Source organism: Arabidopsis lyrata (genome assembly GCF_000004255.2).
Source record: "Arabidopsis lyrata subsp. lyrata unplaced genomic scaffold ARALYscaffold_4, whole genome shotgun sequence".
NCBI classification, from domain to species: Eukaryota; Viridiplantae; Streptophyta; class Magnoliopsida; order Brassicales; family Brassicaceae; genus Arabidopsis; species Arabidopsis lyrata.
In genome coordinates, this window is record NW_003302552.1 from 1427225 (window position 1) to 1442272 (window position 15048).

The window sequence follows — 15048 nt, forward strand, 5'->3', positions numbered from 1 at the left end:
CATCACCTTTTATTTGTTAACTTTTCAAAATCGATTGTTTCGATTCAATGATTTAACTTTTCACTGTTGATGTTGGGATGGGTCTTAAAATAAATTTCAGGATCTCTCCACTGGTGTTAACCTGAAGAGTGAAGACACATACACAAATTCATTAAATAAAATTTATGTGTTCACAAAAATTGTAATATGCCTTGGAGACTCTTTGAAATATCCGGACTTTGACAAATCTATCTTCTTGGTTAAGGATTTGAAGTGAGAGGGTTACCTACATACCAAAGCTACTAATGTGAAAAGTTAGTGAGATGCGTTGGTGAAGATCATCCTATTTAGGTTAACTTTCCAAAACATTTTTATTTGTAAAAACAAAACAAATTTAGTTGTTTACTTGTTTAGTGAGTATTGCTTTAGTAATATTCAGTAATAGTAGATTCAACATTTTTAAATGTAAAATATTTTAACATTATTATGAATTCATAAAAATAAAAAAGATTTTCGTTTTAGATAATGTGGAGTATAGTGTGTTACACATGCCAAAACTGGACTCCATTTATCTTTACCATCTTTAAGTAGAAACAGAATGAATTATCATTACCAATATTGTGCTTGTTACTAGAGGAAAAACTAGAAAACTTAAACAGAGTTGAACCGATTTAAGTCAAAAATATGATTCAAAAGAAAAAGAAACGTGGAAGCCCCCTTGGCCCATTGGTTGATCAAGGATTGATTAATGCTTCTACACCAAGAGGTCTGGGGTTCGAGTCCCAGATATTGCTATTTATTAACAAATTTGCAGATTAATGGAGGCAAGTGTGCAAGAGATCTCCAGCGATGTACAATTATAGCCGTTCGCCAGGATTCTACGCAGAGAAGGAAGTGTCGCTAGGTCGTGGATCATTGAAGGTATTCATCAAGATCACGAAGAAGATAGTGTAGTCTGTCGTAGATCTAGTAAGGGTCGGAAGGAATTGTCAGTTGTAGAATCGTCTATGTAACAGTTCTCATAATTTGCAATTAATAATAAATTTAGACGACAAAAAAAAAAAAAAAAAGAAACAAATTAATTCGTTTTCTAAATCCCTATATTCGAACAAAACTGAACATAAGTTACCAAACGTTTTCTTAAAACAAAACCTTTACACTAATTTTGTTACTATGTTCACTAAACCAACAAGGAAAAGAAAAACCAAAGATCACATATAAAATTACAAATACTTCATAATTTGACAACATGAAATACATTTTTATTGTTTATGCGTAATCATCATACCATTCTTCATCATTAGCATCCAAATATTCTTCTTCTTCATCATCTATCTTACCTGGTCCAAGCGATTCGACCGGGCGAGAAAGGATTGGAATGGTTCTTGCCTCACCAACTATCTTCATAATCTCCTCTACTCTTTGAGGAGAAAAGTTAATAAGATTAACATTCCTTTGGTAATAAATAGCTTGTGCTGACTCCTTTAGTTCTCTTGGCAAATTCTTTACGAACCATGCATGACTCTTAATCTCTTTAAGCGTACTTCTCTATAATAGTTACAAAACAACAAACATTTAAAGAAGTTGATTAGCAGATAAACAATAAGGTTAAAAATCCATCTATACTTACATGTAACGGATTGGCAACAAATATACGAGATAATAACTTTCTGCAGTCTTCTGATATGTGAACATATCCTGGAATCTTGTACTGCACAGCCATTATTTTCTGCAATTTCCAACCCAAAAATGACATATGATTGTGTGATTATATAGATGATCACTACGTTTATTTTATTTTATACATTAAAAAAATACCTGAACAGTTTTTCGGAAATTGCGAGGGTCTTTAGGGTCTTCGAAAGGATAAGCTCCTACTAACATAACATAGAGTGCCACTCCACAAGACCACACATCAACTGACTGTAGAAAGTTTATATAAATCAAACAACCTCAAGTTATATTGTAAATCTGTAACCAATAAACATTAGTATCATTTTTATTTTATTTCGAACAAAAAATCGTGACCTCGAATTAAATTTCCTCCGACTAAGGAGTAGAACATGTTCAGGTTCGAATTCTGGTTGTTACATAGTTTTTTGTATGAATAGTGGGATGTAAAAATAGGAATGCTGATCATTAAAATTTTTCTTAAAGAAGTCTTGGTTTATTTTGTTATACTTATGTTTATTTGGATTTAAATTTTGTTTTTTCGAATTAAAACAAATTTTGAACAGAAATTATCGCTTCCAAAAGGTTGATCTATTGCTATTAGACTGCCACACATTTGGTAGTATGTTTTTCATTTAGTTACACTTACAGTTGGTCTATTCGAAATGGACAATTGTCCTCTTAGCAAAGTATATTGATAACTTTAAAGGCAACACCACGAAATATAATTGTGCAAGTTACTTCCCAAAACAAATATTAAGTTGACCAATGAACATTTTGCTGACGTTGGTTATTTGACAGTGGCCATTTAATTTGAATAGATATTGGATAAAGTCGATATATAGTAGTATACAATTTACCATAGAAGACTAGTAACAAATGTCATGTGAAGTGGATATAGGAAGCAAGCTAGCTTTTGTCGTTTACTACTCTTTTTCCATGAATTATGGTTTTATAACTATTGAAAGTGGAATGTCCACCTAAAAACACTATTGAAAGTGGAATTCAGACTTGTAAATATCTTTGTTATTAGAAAAAAAAAACAAAAATATATTCATTATTATTAAAAATGGAAATAATTTAATTTACCTTTCCATCGTATTCCGATCGACAAAAAACTTCCGGTGCTATATATGCCGGAGTTCCCACCGTTGATTTTGGGTTGGAATGCAGAACAGAAGACTGTCCAAAATTTAGAAATTATTATTATACATTCAGAAGTTTAGATTTTATGTTACAAAAATTGAAAAGAAATGAACTAATAAAAATAAAATAAAAACCTTTGAGTAGCCAAAATCACAAATTTTTAAACGTGGTGCTGGGCTTCCATCAAGCAATGTATTTTCTAATTTCAGATCTCTATGGCATATTTTCTGCAATAATAAAAATTTTCATTAATAAAACTCACAACACAACTATTATATAATACAATTTGGTGTGTACAATCAATTTACCATGGCATGTAAGTAATGGACTCCACAAATGAGTTGTTGAAAGAAATATCTTGCCTGCAAGTAAAATAAATAAATTAATTGATATTAATGAGGGTATAATGAATCAAAAATGTGGTAACTAAAATTATCATCTTATTTTCGATAAAATGTATGTTGTTGACAAAAAAAAAAACAAGAATTTCATTTCCAAACCTCAGCTTCACTAAATCGACCCGCGCTAGATATCCGATCAAATAGTTCTCCTCCAGCTGCGTACTCCATTACAATCCCAAGATGTGTCGGAGTTAGAACAACCTAAATCATCAACACACCAAGTTTCAATATATTTTTTATTAGCGTCAAAGTGCCATATTTTTTGAAGTTTCCTATATCGAATAAAATCTTTGGACCTTTCACGAAGTTAGAAACGAGTTTTAGGAGAATCCGAATTCAAAGTCAACGACGAGACAGGTTTTTGAATTATGTGAACTAAGAGATTCGAGTAAAGGACAAAAATAAATAACCTAATATTCACTTCTTTAATGAACTAAAATATTTCACTTGCCTCTTTAAACCGAACAATATTGGGATGGTTGAGAGCTCTATGATTGATTATTTCTCTTGCAACGTTCTCATCTATCTGCATCAAACAACAAGTTTGGTAACAACCTCAAAGTTCTTAGTATCAGAGAAAAGAACAAACAAAAAAAAAAAAAATAGTAAAAAAAAAATAACTAAAAACCTTATAGCCTCGATCGATGAATTTGACAGCCACAAGCTCGTTTGTTTGCTTATTACGCATAAGCCGAGCCAAACCGAAATTACCAAATCCCAAATCCTTCACCATCTCATACTTCTCCATCGTTACAACTACTTTTTTGTTCTCACTTCCTTAAAATGGTCCTTTAATATCTTTTTTTTTTTTTGATGAATCTTCTCTTCCAAAATATCTTTAGAGACTAGAGATATATATATAGAGAGAGAGTGGGAAAGAACGAAGTTATTAAATCTCACACACAAAAAAAAAGTAATTTAGTTTACACGTAGCAAATATGACGAATACTCGAATAAAAGTGTTGAAACTTGAAAGAGCTTTTCAGGATACCTAATAGACATTTCTTAAGTCTACTAAGCTATGGACCCACCCATATATATATATCAATTTTTACCTCTACAAGTATCACTTTTACTATTTCTTGTATGGGTTTAAAGATACTCGAAACTGTTGAAATTTACCTCTCAAGCAAGATTAGATCATTGGATTGTGGTTTTGAAGTTTTGAATAGGCTGCATACGCGTCACCGTTTACATGGATGTGGTATTCATATATCTCACAATTCTTCTCCTTGGTTCACGATTACATATTATTAATTATAGTCTCACATAGGATCAGATGAAACTCTAATGACACCAAGAACATCTTACAAGGTTCATATGACTACTTGTATCGACTATCGAGCAATTGAAACGATTTTCATCACTCAAAAACAACTTAAAGATCAATGAACCAAAAAAAACAATCTTGATAAATTCAGTTCGTAGAATTTAGTTGTTGCTGAAAGAAGAAGCTGATATTGTTCCATCACTTAAACAGAGACATGGAAATCTTCATTGTGTTGGCTTTTGATTCTTTTTCCTTTTTCTCACATATACGATTAACTCCCTCGATGTACTGGAAGTATCTTCGGCTTCCGCTTCCACTTCCACTATTTCTTTACCTTGTGACACATTTTGAGTCTCCTTCGTTTTCTTCAAAAGAACCAACATCAATCTCAATCAAATCCACCATGAACATCTTCAAAAAACAACGATCATTAAACAAACCTTCTTATTTAAGCGATGTGTAGACATTAGCTCATAGAATTTCCGCATCATCATCTCTTCTTCCACCTAAACAACAAATGTACGTGAGATTGAAAAGAGCTAATGTACACTAAGTTTCATCAACAAACCTCGAGTTTTTGAAGTTCTTGAGTCATGGTTTTACGAGTTTCTGTGAGCAATTCATTTTGCTTCTCCAAATGGCTGTTGATGTGCTGCTAACAACAGTAAATCATCATACGCATACACACGAAAATAAGCGTAAAACTGTAACAAAAAGACGCACTTTAATAGATCGTCGGTATGATTAGGATCCATGTTCACAAAATGATCAACTTCTTCCTATACTGGTCTTCAGCTGATCACAATGAATCAAAATTTCATGAGAAGATAATTGACAAAAGCATATAAAAAGCACTGATTCATCCACACACATATCACTAGAGAAGATATGATTCTAAAAATCTGAAGGGTATGATCACAAATTCGAACAACAGCAAAACCCAGATAATTATATCATTCAAATTAGCTGATTAAAGGAAGAAACATAACGAACCAAACAAACATGAGAACAAAAAAACACAGATTAAGAAAAGGAATATCTTACTTAGACAATTCGTCGAGCAACTGGTGTGCATATATAGATAAATTATCAAAAAGGAAGTTCTTTTATTAGTAAAAAATCTTGAAAATTCAAGTACGTACCCTTTCGTCGAATTCTTATAACTTCACCACCAATAACAACACTTGACGATTGTCTTCTTCTCTCTCACACACTCGTTTGTGTCCTGCAATCTCTCACCCAAAATCAAGTCCTCTCTTCTACAATGGAGTTGACTGGGCTAATGGGCCGGTCCATTGTACTTTGGGCCGAAAACCATTTTTTGTGACATTGTTGGGAAACAAATTTACGTCCTATAAAATAATTGTCTAATATATACTGTAAATCAAATTTAACTTAAATTAATACGAGATTTTTTGCGAAAAAACCCCAAAAACAAATCTGTGCGGGCTTGACTAAATGATTTAGAACAGAAAATTTCATACAGTTGACTAAATGTAACATAACACACTTGGTATAGATAGTTGTAGTTGTATTTTTTCTTTAAGGGTTCTTTGAACCACTCCAAGATTTTGATCCTTGATTAAATTTTAAAGTATGTTAAAAAGTAGAAAATATGTGTATCTCTGACTTCTCTGTTGTTATGCTTTTCGCTTAACCATCTTTATAGAAAACATACAAAAAGATTTGATTCGTTTTGTCCTTTGAATAAATGTTACCAAGAAATTCTGGTTACTGCAGAGAACTGCTTAAAACACTTATTTTTTTCCATTATTTTTTTCATTCATCACCCAAATCACAAAGATGCAACCATTGGATTCGTTTTTTTTTTTTTTTTTTGCCGTAGTCAAAAATCTTGGGTTTATTTTTTAACATTACACAATGGGCAACCAAAAAGAGGAGTTCATGTGCTAAGCACTTAGAAAAAAAAAAGAGTTAAAAAAACAAACAAACAAGCGTGGTGTTTGGGTTTTCGAGCCTTGAGAGGTTGGTGGGTGTGTTGTTGTGAATCTCTAAGTTTTCTCTGTAAATTATATATTTGTTTACATGTATATAAAACAATCTTTCTTGTGAAGTGACCTTAGTCTAGTGGCAGATGATAAGTCCACTGATGGACAGGCCCCTTCCCCCCAGGGATCGAATCCCTCCCCTTACAATTTGTAGGGATTAGGCTAATGGGCCGCCCAGTTGTGGCCCAAGGTTGCCAAAAAAAAAAAAAAAAAAAAAAAAAAAAAAAAAAAAAACAATCTTTCTTTTTAAGTAACCCTTTTAAGCTTTCTTGAGAGCAAGATTGTGCATAGATCTCTTCTTAGCTTTGTTTCTCTTTTGTGTTTAACGATCTTGAAAGTCTTGTAACTTCTTAAAAGAGAGACAGAAAAAAATGAAGTTTATGAAACTTGGAACCAAGCCTGATTCATTTCAATCTAAAGGAGACAATGTTAGGTTTGTAGAAAACAGATATTTACCTCTATGTCTCTTTAAGCAATGTTTTTCTTAGAAATTGTCTGTTTTTTGGCTCTTAGGTATGCAACAACTGAGTTAGAAACAGAGATCATCATCATCATAGGCAATGTCAAATTCTATCTGCATAAGGTATGCAAACAAAATCTACCTTTTAAAACATCAAAGAACAAGCAAAAGCAAGAGTGTTTATGTTTTGTGTGTGTTTTCAGTTCCCATTGCTGTCGAAAAGCGGATTCTTGCTGAGACTCATAGCAACATCAAAAAATGAAGAGGAGAAGAAGAACCAAATTGATGAGATTGACATATCAGAGATTCCTGGTGGTTCTGTTGCGTTTGAGATTTGTGTCAAGTTCTGTTACGGCATCACGGTTACTTTAAACGCTTACAATGTAGTAGCAGCTCGTTGCGCGGCTGAGTTCTTGGAGATGAATGAAACGTTTGAGAAAAGCAATCTTGTTTACAAGATTGATGTTTTCTTGAACTCAACCATCTTCCGTAGTTGGAAAGATTCTATAATTGTGCTTCAGACCACAAAAGATCTCTTGTCTAATTACTCAGAGGAGCTCTTGAAGCGTTGTCTTGACTCTATTGCTTCTACAGCTTCGATAGACACGTTGAAAGTCAAGTGGTCTTACAGTTACAACAGGAAGAAGTATTAAAATATAAGAAGAAGTAGAAAGGAGTCAAGGCCGAAGTCATGAAGTCAAGGCCGAAGATCTCCAAGCTTGACCTTTGGTCCTTATTGTCCCGACGCTCAAGCTTGCGGGGGAGTATTGAACCAAGTGAAGAGAAAGATCTCCATGAGATAGCCGTGCAAAGCTCGGGTCACTTCAAGGTATCAAGGCCGGAAGTGCAAAATTGGTGTAAAGTCACCGAGACACCAAAGTGCAAAATTGGTGTAAATTCATAAGACGAGTCAAGGCCGAAGATCTCAAGACAAGGCCGAAGACGAGACACCAATGTGCAAAATTGGTGTCAAAGTTATCAAGACCCAATGTGCAAAATTAGTGTCAAAGTTATCATGACCTAATGTGCATAATTGGTGTCAAAAGTATCAAGACCGAGGATGCAAAATGAAGTCTATGCATGAATACAAGAATGTGCAAAACTCGTGTCACCTAGTGAAGATAATAATGTGCAAGATTGGTGTCACATAAGAGAAGCCCATGAGAGACCTTCTAGAAGACCTAAGAGCCGTTGGAGACAAAGGAAGTAGATTCAAATTCAAACTTGGTCTTGGTCAAAGTTGGACCACAACCTTCTAGAAGCTATTTTGAATTCAATGGTGGAGATTTAAAGAGAGAAAAGAAGGGCTATGATTAAAGGGAATTGTGAGACATCTTAACCTAGTTCTCCTTCTATATAAAGCCTTGTAATCTCATTGTAAAGGTTAACACATCAATAAGAAAAGACAAGCTCTTATCAATTTCGTGTAGCTCTCTCTTCTTTACTTGTGTTCAACCAAAGTGTTACAATGTAGAGAGATAGTGTTACACGATTTAGGGCTGCCTCTAGGCAGCCTATTGCTTGTCATACTACTCTTAAATACACCTTAAACTCTTCTTAATCTCTTATTTATGTTGATTACTCTAGCTAAATGATTCATAGATTCGTTTCTCTCTAAGTACACAAACCTCTAGTGTTGTGTCACTTCTCACGAATCTAGCTTCATACTAGAGATAGTTGTCTTGCTAGGATCGATTCTCTCCATAGAGATTTTGGTTCTATCAAGCTATATTGGTGTGGATTCCATCACAAGTTGATGGTCTCTTCCTCTTGAGAATGAGTTCCCTTTGTGTGGATAAACTGAGATTCAATCACCAAGTGATTGTTTACTCTTTCTTATGAGCTTAGTCTCTTCAAATCCAACAAGAAGAAGCTTGAGAACGTGAAAAAACCAGAAGATGCGGTTCCAAAAGACTGGTGGGTAGAAGATTTATGCGATCTTCATATGGAATTGTATAAACAAGCCATTGAAGCAATCAAGGCGAAAGGGAAAGTCCCGAATACCGTTATTGGAGAAGCGTTACACGCTTATGCAAAAAGAAGAATAGCTGGTTTTAGTAAAGGCTCAATGCAAATCGTTGATAAATCTTTAACTGATACAATCATTGAGCTTATACCAGGTGAGAAAAGAAGTGTTTCTTCTAGTTTCTTGACCAAGTTACATCGAGCATCGATCTTTCTTGGATATGAAGAAACAGTGAAAGAGAGGTTAAAGAAAAGAATCAGTGAGCAGCTTGAAGAAACAACAGTGAATGATATCTTGATGTATGATTTGGATATGGTGCAGAGCCTAGTGAAGGAGTTTATGAACCGTGATCCGAAAACTCATTCGAAAGCATCTGTTGCAAAACTCATAGATGGATACTTAGCTGAGAAATCAAGAGATCCTAATCTTCCTCTTCAGAACTTCCTCTCTCTCGCGGAGACACTCTCTAGCTTCCCAAGACAGTCTCATGACGGGTTATATCGCGCCATAGACATGTTTCTCAAGGTAAAACAAGATCCATATTCACTTGTAGTTTCTCATAAAGATTCTTGATTTTTAATGGGTTTTGATTTGGAAATGTTCAGGAACATTCGGGTGTTAGCAAGAGCGAGAAGAAGAGAGTATGCGGGTTAATGGATTGCAGGAAACTATCAGCGGAAGCGTGTGAACATGCGGTGCAGAACGAGCGTTTGCCAATGCGAGTGATAGTGCAAGTTCTCTTCTTTGAACAGCTCAGAGCCAATGGTTCATCAACAGGATACAGTACTCCTGAGCTCACCACAACGACTCTAAACACTGAGGATGATGAATGGGACCATGAGAAAGAGTTTTGATCTCAACATTATTGAATCTTTTATCATATGTTTCTTCAGAACTTTACATCAAACTTTGAGTTTTTCCTGGTTATTGTTTTTCTGAATTGGAAACATTTTGGTCATGACCTTCGTAAATGGGTCAGGTAGTAATGGGTTTTGTGTCTGGGCTTGAAGCCGTTCCCATCTCAATTTTTAATGAGACTAAAATCAGAGAAAACTCTCATTTGTATTTGTCCGTAACCCAAAAGAAAAACCGCAATTATCTATAAACCAATTAGGGGTCGATTGGTTGAGATTTTTACGGTAAGCTTTATTTTAAATTCATGACTGTAAAATTTATGATTTTAGAAAATAAATCGTAATTTTTAAGAAAATAAAGTCATATTTTGTTAGCTTTAAAAAAAGTTGCCATTCTAAAAGTTGCCATGAGTATTTCCCTCCATGGTCTATGTTAATTTTACAAATGGTAAACAGAAAAAAGAAACAAATTATCTATATTATTAAAACTGAAGTATATTTGACAAAGAAAGTTTGGAGTTGGAACTTATTTAAAGGCAATGATATTGGCATTTATTTATTTTTAAATTATTCTCTCAAGAATCTTTATCATATATCTTTAGTAAAGTAATGGTTACGACGGAATTTAAATTAAAATCAATTTTAATTCGATTTTGATTCATTTATTTATTTAAGAAAAAATTATTTTTTGGAATATGTTGTGATTCGAATTTTTAAAAATAGACATACTTTACTCAAATATGATAAATAAACGTTTTAAAAAATAATGTAAAAATTGTATTACAACATAAAAATTAGCGGGATGGTGGAAATTTATATTAGAATATATAATAAAAAAATATTATACTATTTTAGTACTATGAATATAAAAAACTAAAAACATAATCTTGTCAAAATTTTAAAATATACTAAATACTAAACTATGATATAACTTATAATGGAAACCGTTTTTGTGGAAAATTCAAAAAAGGAAAACAAGCATGTGGTAGTCACGTGCTACGGTTAGGGTTGTTGCAACAAAAGAAGGAGGGCAATAACGTCTTTTCTCTGATAACTCAATCAGTGTCTTCTTCTTCTTCAGTTTGTTACAGAGCGATTAAGAGAGAGTGAGAGATTCTTGGGGTTGGGCAGTGAGAGAGAGAGCTTGAGAACAAGTTTGTAAAGGATACGTTATACACCAAGTTTCTAGTGGATTCTGGAGAAGATTCTCCGGCGAGATGTAGGGAATCCGGCAAGGATCCCGAACTCGTTAAATCTGTGTGTTCTTGCTTTTGTTCTTCTTTTGATTCATTCCGAGATCTCATCACAAAGATCGATTCAAGTATTGGTGAGCTCAGTTCGATTATAAACCTTCACAAATTGGTATCAGAGGCTCTTCGATTTCATGGAAGACGGTGAAGTCGTGAATCGGAGGATTTAAATTATTCAACATCGCGACTTAGGAGAAGAAAATAAGAAGATGTTGCGATGTCAAGAACGATGGAAGAAGTGAACTTGTGACTGTTCTTGGAAGAAGACGTGGTAAGTTGAAGAAAGAAAATCAATGGAGTTATCCCAATCAGATCAAATGAATGATTTCTGGTTTGTGAAATCAGTTGAATCGTAAGTTATTCTCTCTCTAAGAATCAGAAATTTGACATCTATGTTAGTTCTAGTTCAAGAATTTGCTGGGAAATCACGACAAGTATAAGATCGTTGTAGTCTGGATCGAAGCACAAGACATCATCAAGACTCAAAACTTTGTGAAATTAAGTATGCATCCGCTGCAAGTCGCAAGGTTAGTTGTGATGTTATGAAATCTTCAAGTCTGTAAAGAAAAGAGCCAAGATTTGTTAAAGCACAAGTTTGTGTGCAAGGTTTTTAGCTAAGATTCGAAAGCATCTGTTGTGGGAGTTTTTTTTATTCAAACTTGGGTTCAAGATTAGTAAAGAACAGTTATTGGAAGCTCATAAAAGTCTAAGAACTAGGGGACGCCTTGGTTGCTTGATTGGTATATGGGTTCATGGTTGTTTGGACATCAGGTTAAGGCTCAGCATTTAAAGACAGAAATTGCAGGATTATTCAGGAATAATCAGGGAGTTTGCTTAGTAAAGTAAGTTGATGATTTAGAGGATTTCAAGTATTTGCCAGAGTTTTGAGAAATAGTTTGTCAAAAGTTAAGTCTCAGAGTTAGTTATCAGATTCTTAAAAGATCGCAAGGACTCCAAGTATATGGTGATCAAAGGTTTGAACATAGGTCATCAATGAGTGAGTGGCAGCTAGGACAATCCAAAGATGGAGAAAAACAGGGACACCAAGAAGTAACAAACAAATTCTCAACTAAAGATGGAGAAACATCTTGTGTAAGTAAATCAAGATGTGACCGGCATAAGCCAGTAAGAATAAAACCAAGGAAATGTAAATTGGTTATTGGTTCTTATGGCTCAAGTCTGAGAGTCAAGAAGAAAAGTGGATCAGCTGGTTATAGGAATATCGAGACATGAAGACTCAAGTTTAAAGGCATTGTTCGGGTGTTTCTACAGCTATAACAAGTTAACAGTTGGTCTGTTGGTCTATAAGACAGACTAAAGTATTCAATCTGAAATCATAAAATCAGAATGAGAGAGCTTCATTAGAAGCAAGTGGTTCTTGGAGAGTCTTCTAGATATTAAAGAGACTGTTGGTGTAGCTACAAAGTGGAAAGAATTATAGATATATCAAGTGTTAATGTCTATACAGTCGAGCACACAGAGATTTATGATTGAGAATCATAAGAGACAGTGATGAAGAGGTTGTTAGCTCAGCAAGTTAGAACAAATGTTGAGAGATACAAGTAATTATGAAAGATCTAAGTTTCCGGTGGAGCCACTAGTGTTACAGAAATGTGATACATATTCATGAAGATGGTTTGTGATTCCATGTGGAGCTATACAATTAAAGAGTATCTCCAGTTAACTTAAGTGCGGAGACATGGGCTGAGTAAACAGGTTTATCAACTCATCAGGTTTGATTTATGAGAAGAAATTAGTTACTGTTTGGGTATGATTCAGGTTGGTCAAGTGTGTGTGTTGAAGACAGAGGTTCGAGAACAGGTTAAGATGTCAGAAAGGTTCAAGCATAATCATGTTGCAACAGGAGTGAAGAATAAAGTTTTCAGGGGGACTGTTGGAATATAATTGAGTTTCTTAGTAATGTTTTAAGTTTTAACTGATTTCATGCATTAAGTGACGTGTCTTTTACATGTGTGAAGAGTTACAACTCTTAGTTTGTGTTGTTTCATGTTGTGTCTTTCCTAGTCTATATAAAGACATTGTCTGTAAACTACATTCAGTTTTCATATTAATAAAGTTGTGTTTTCTGAGAAAGAGAATATCGTTTCTCATACTCTGTTTTCTTCCTTATTGTCTTGAGAATCAAAGATCAACACTAACGAAGCGAAGCGGGAGGCTGAGAGGCTGCAGAGGATTGTACTAGCGAAAATGTATAAGTCTGAGGAGGAATACGCAACGCAAGTAACAGAGGCTGAGCGAGGCCGAGGCAGAGACGCAGTATCTGTTTGAGAAGATTAAGCTGCAGGGATATTCGTCCCGTCACAGGTGTTGATGTACTCAAAGATCTCTGCTTCAAGGATACAATCTCTCGCCCAATCCAATCCTTGAGGGTATGAATTTTATTTTTCTTTTCTACAACTCTTTCATTAGCTTTGAGCTAATCTAACTCTGATTCTCTGGTAAGAACTCCTTGTTTTGATTAGTCTCTAGGTAGCAGCAACTTTCAATCCCTAAACATCAATCTCTGTTAGTGCAAGATATATACTCCTATCTTGACTTTGAAAATAAATGTATAGATAGTGATTGTGCTAAACAGAGAAACCAAAAGTTTGGATATTCCATCTTGGATCTTGAACTCGGGGAACACATATATGGTTTCCAATGACCTTGAAACTGATCCGCCGAGTCAAGCAAGACTAAAGCAGATAATATGGAAGAAAAACGAAAGCTCAAGAGTTTTACAAAGCATTCTTAACACAGCTCAAGTCTCATGTGATGTCAGAACAACTTTCGCTGAAAAGCAGCTGCAGATGGTGATTTACGGTGAAGGCAGCAACGAGCGAGTCTTAAAGAATCGGATTGGTAATAAGAGTCGGCAACAGGATCTATTGTCCTGAGGAGTAGGCTTTTTTTGCAAAATTGCGAGCAGATTGTATAGTGGAAATGACCAATTCTTTGACACATTGGGCAGATTATCATGACAAAGATTTCTCAAAATCAAACATTTAACTTAATTAAAAGGTTTTTTTTTTTCAAGTCATAAATAGAGCATGGCAAGCTTAAAGTTACAAAACAATTCGAAAACACATTGTCCAGGGAACAAAGGAGAAGGAGATATTTGCTAGACATAGGTGAAGATTTTTAGTTTTGCCTTTTCGAAATTGATTGGAGCTGCTTAGCTATGGCGAGCAAGGTGCAAAGCATTCCAACCTATAGGAGCAAGAAACAATCAACCATCACCATCCATCTAAATAGCTACTGCTAACTAATTGATATATACACACACACTAGAGAGAGAATAATCAAAAGTAAATGGACACCGTTATATACCTTAATGGTGTGACTAAGGCATGGAGGTTGAAGTGGTAACAATATCAGACGACACATTTTCCTGTTAAATGATTCCATATATAAGTTATAAGAGCCTATAGATGACACATCTTTTTCAATTGCAAATTAAGGGTAAACTATATAACCTGAATATCATCAACTTTGGTCTGATACTGATCTGGTCCCTTGGAGTTATCAAGTTTTTGCATACATATAGAACAAACTGGTGAGGCCAACCTGCATAAGAGCAAGAACACTACCATTAGCGTATATCGACAATAAAAGCCACACATTAGAAGAAAGATGATAAAAATGAATGTATACTTTTTGGCGGTGCGACGCTTTTCACGACGACGAGAACGAGAGTCCGCCGCATTTAATACCTGTTGTTATAAATTTTACATAGTTAAGAAACAAATCAATCAATAATAAAAATTAAAAAATGGCCCTAGGGACGACATAAATTACTTCTCAATTCCGATTTTACAAAATCAAACCCCAAAATGAAAAGAAATTCAATAACCTTCGTTATCCTCTCATGCCGATCCTTTCTCCCTCGCATTGTGTTTCGCATTGCTGTGCCTCCTTCAAAACTCTCCTTGTGGGTGCTGGAAACCCTAACAAATTATATATATATATATATACAATTTGGGCCTTTATATAAAACCTTCAACTCCTTATCCGGCCCAAACTACATCTTTCTCTGATTTAT

General features: G+C 34.5%; 3 protein-coding genes across 5 annotated transcripts; 1 reads left to right on the forward strand and 2 right to left on the reverse strand.

Moving 5' to 3' along the window:
* Positions 1-1096: 1096 nt before the first annotated feature.
* Positions 1097-4058, reverse strand: LOC110228953 (serine/threonine-protein kinase SRK2J-like). The gene is made up of 9 exons (XM_021027412.1): positions 3826-4058; positions 3649-3723; positions 3297-3398; positions 3105-3158; positions 2931-3023; positions 2740-2832; positions 1798-1902; positions 1610-1708; positions 1097-1527 (listed from the first exon to the last, which is right to left on the reverse strand). The coding sequence occupies exons 1-9, from the start codon at positions 3943-3945 to the stop codon at positions 1249-1251; spliced, it is 1020 nt and encodes a 339-aa protein (XP_020883071.1). The 5' UTR covers positions 3946-4058; the 3' UTR covers positions 1097-1248.
* Positions 4059-4387: 329 nt separating this feature from the next.
* Positions 4388-5712, reverse strand: LOC110228955. 3 transcript variants are annotated; one of them, XM_021027417.1, is made up of 5 exons: positions 5610-5712; positions 5191-5262; positions 5036-5108; positions 4908-4973; positions 4388-4832 (listed from the first exon to the last, which is right to left on the reverse strand). In XM_021027417.1, the coding sequence occupies exons 2-5, from the start codon at positions 5220-5222 to the stop codon at positions 4692-4694; spliced, it is 312 nt and encodes a 103-aa protein (XP_020883076.1). In that variant the 5' UTR covers positions 5223-5262; positions 5610-5712; the 3' UTR covers positions 4388-4691. The 3 variants fall into 3 exon arrangements, with proteins under 3 accessions (XP_020883076.1, XP_020883077.1, XP_020883078.1); XM_021027418.1 differs by lacking the exon at positions 5610-5712 and adding an exon at positions 5512-5602; XM_021027419.1 differs by lacking the exon at positions 5610-5712 and having other exon boundaries at positions 5036-5119.
* A 1013-nt stretch (positions 5713-6725) lies between these two features.
* LOC110228952 (BTB/POZ domain-containing protein NPY4-like) lies at positions 6726-9967 on the forward strand. Its single transcript, XM_021027410.1, has 5 exons — positions 6726-6909; positions 6990-7059; positions 7140-7582; positions 8806-9427; positions 9508-9967. The coding sequence occupies exons 1-5, from the start codon at positions 6848-6850 to the stop codon at positions 9754-9756; spliced, it is 1446 nt and encodes a 481-aa protein (XP_020883069.1). The 5' UTR covers positions 6726-6847; the 3' UTR covers positions 9757-9967.
* The last annotated feature ends 5081 nt before the right edge of the window (positions 9968-15048 follow it).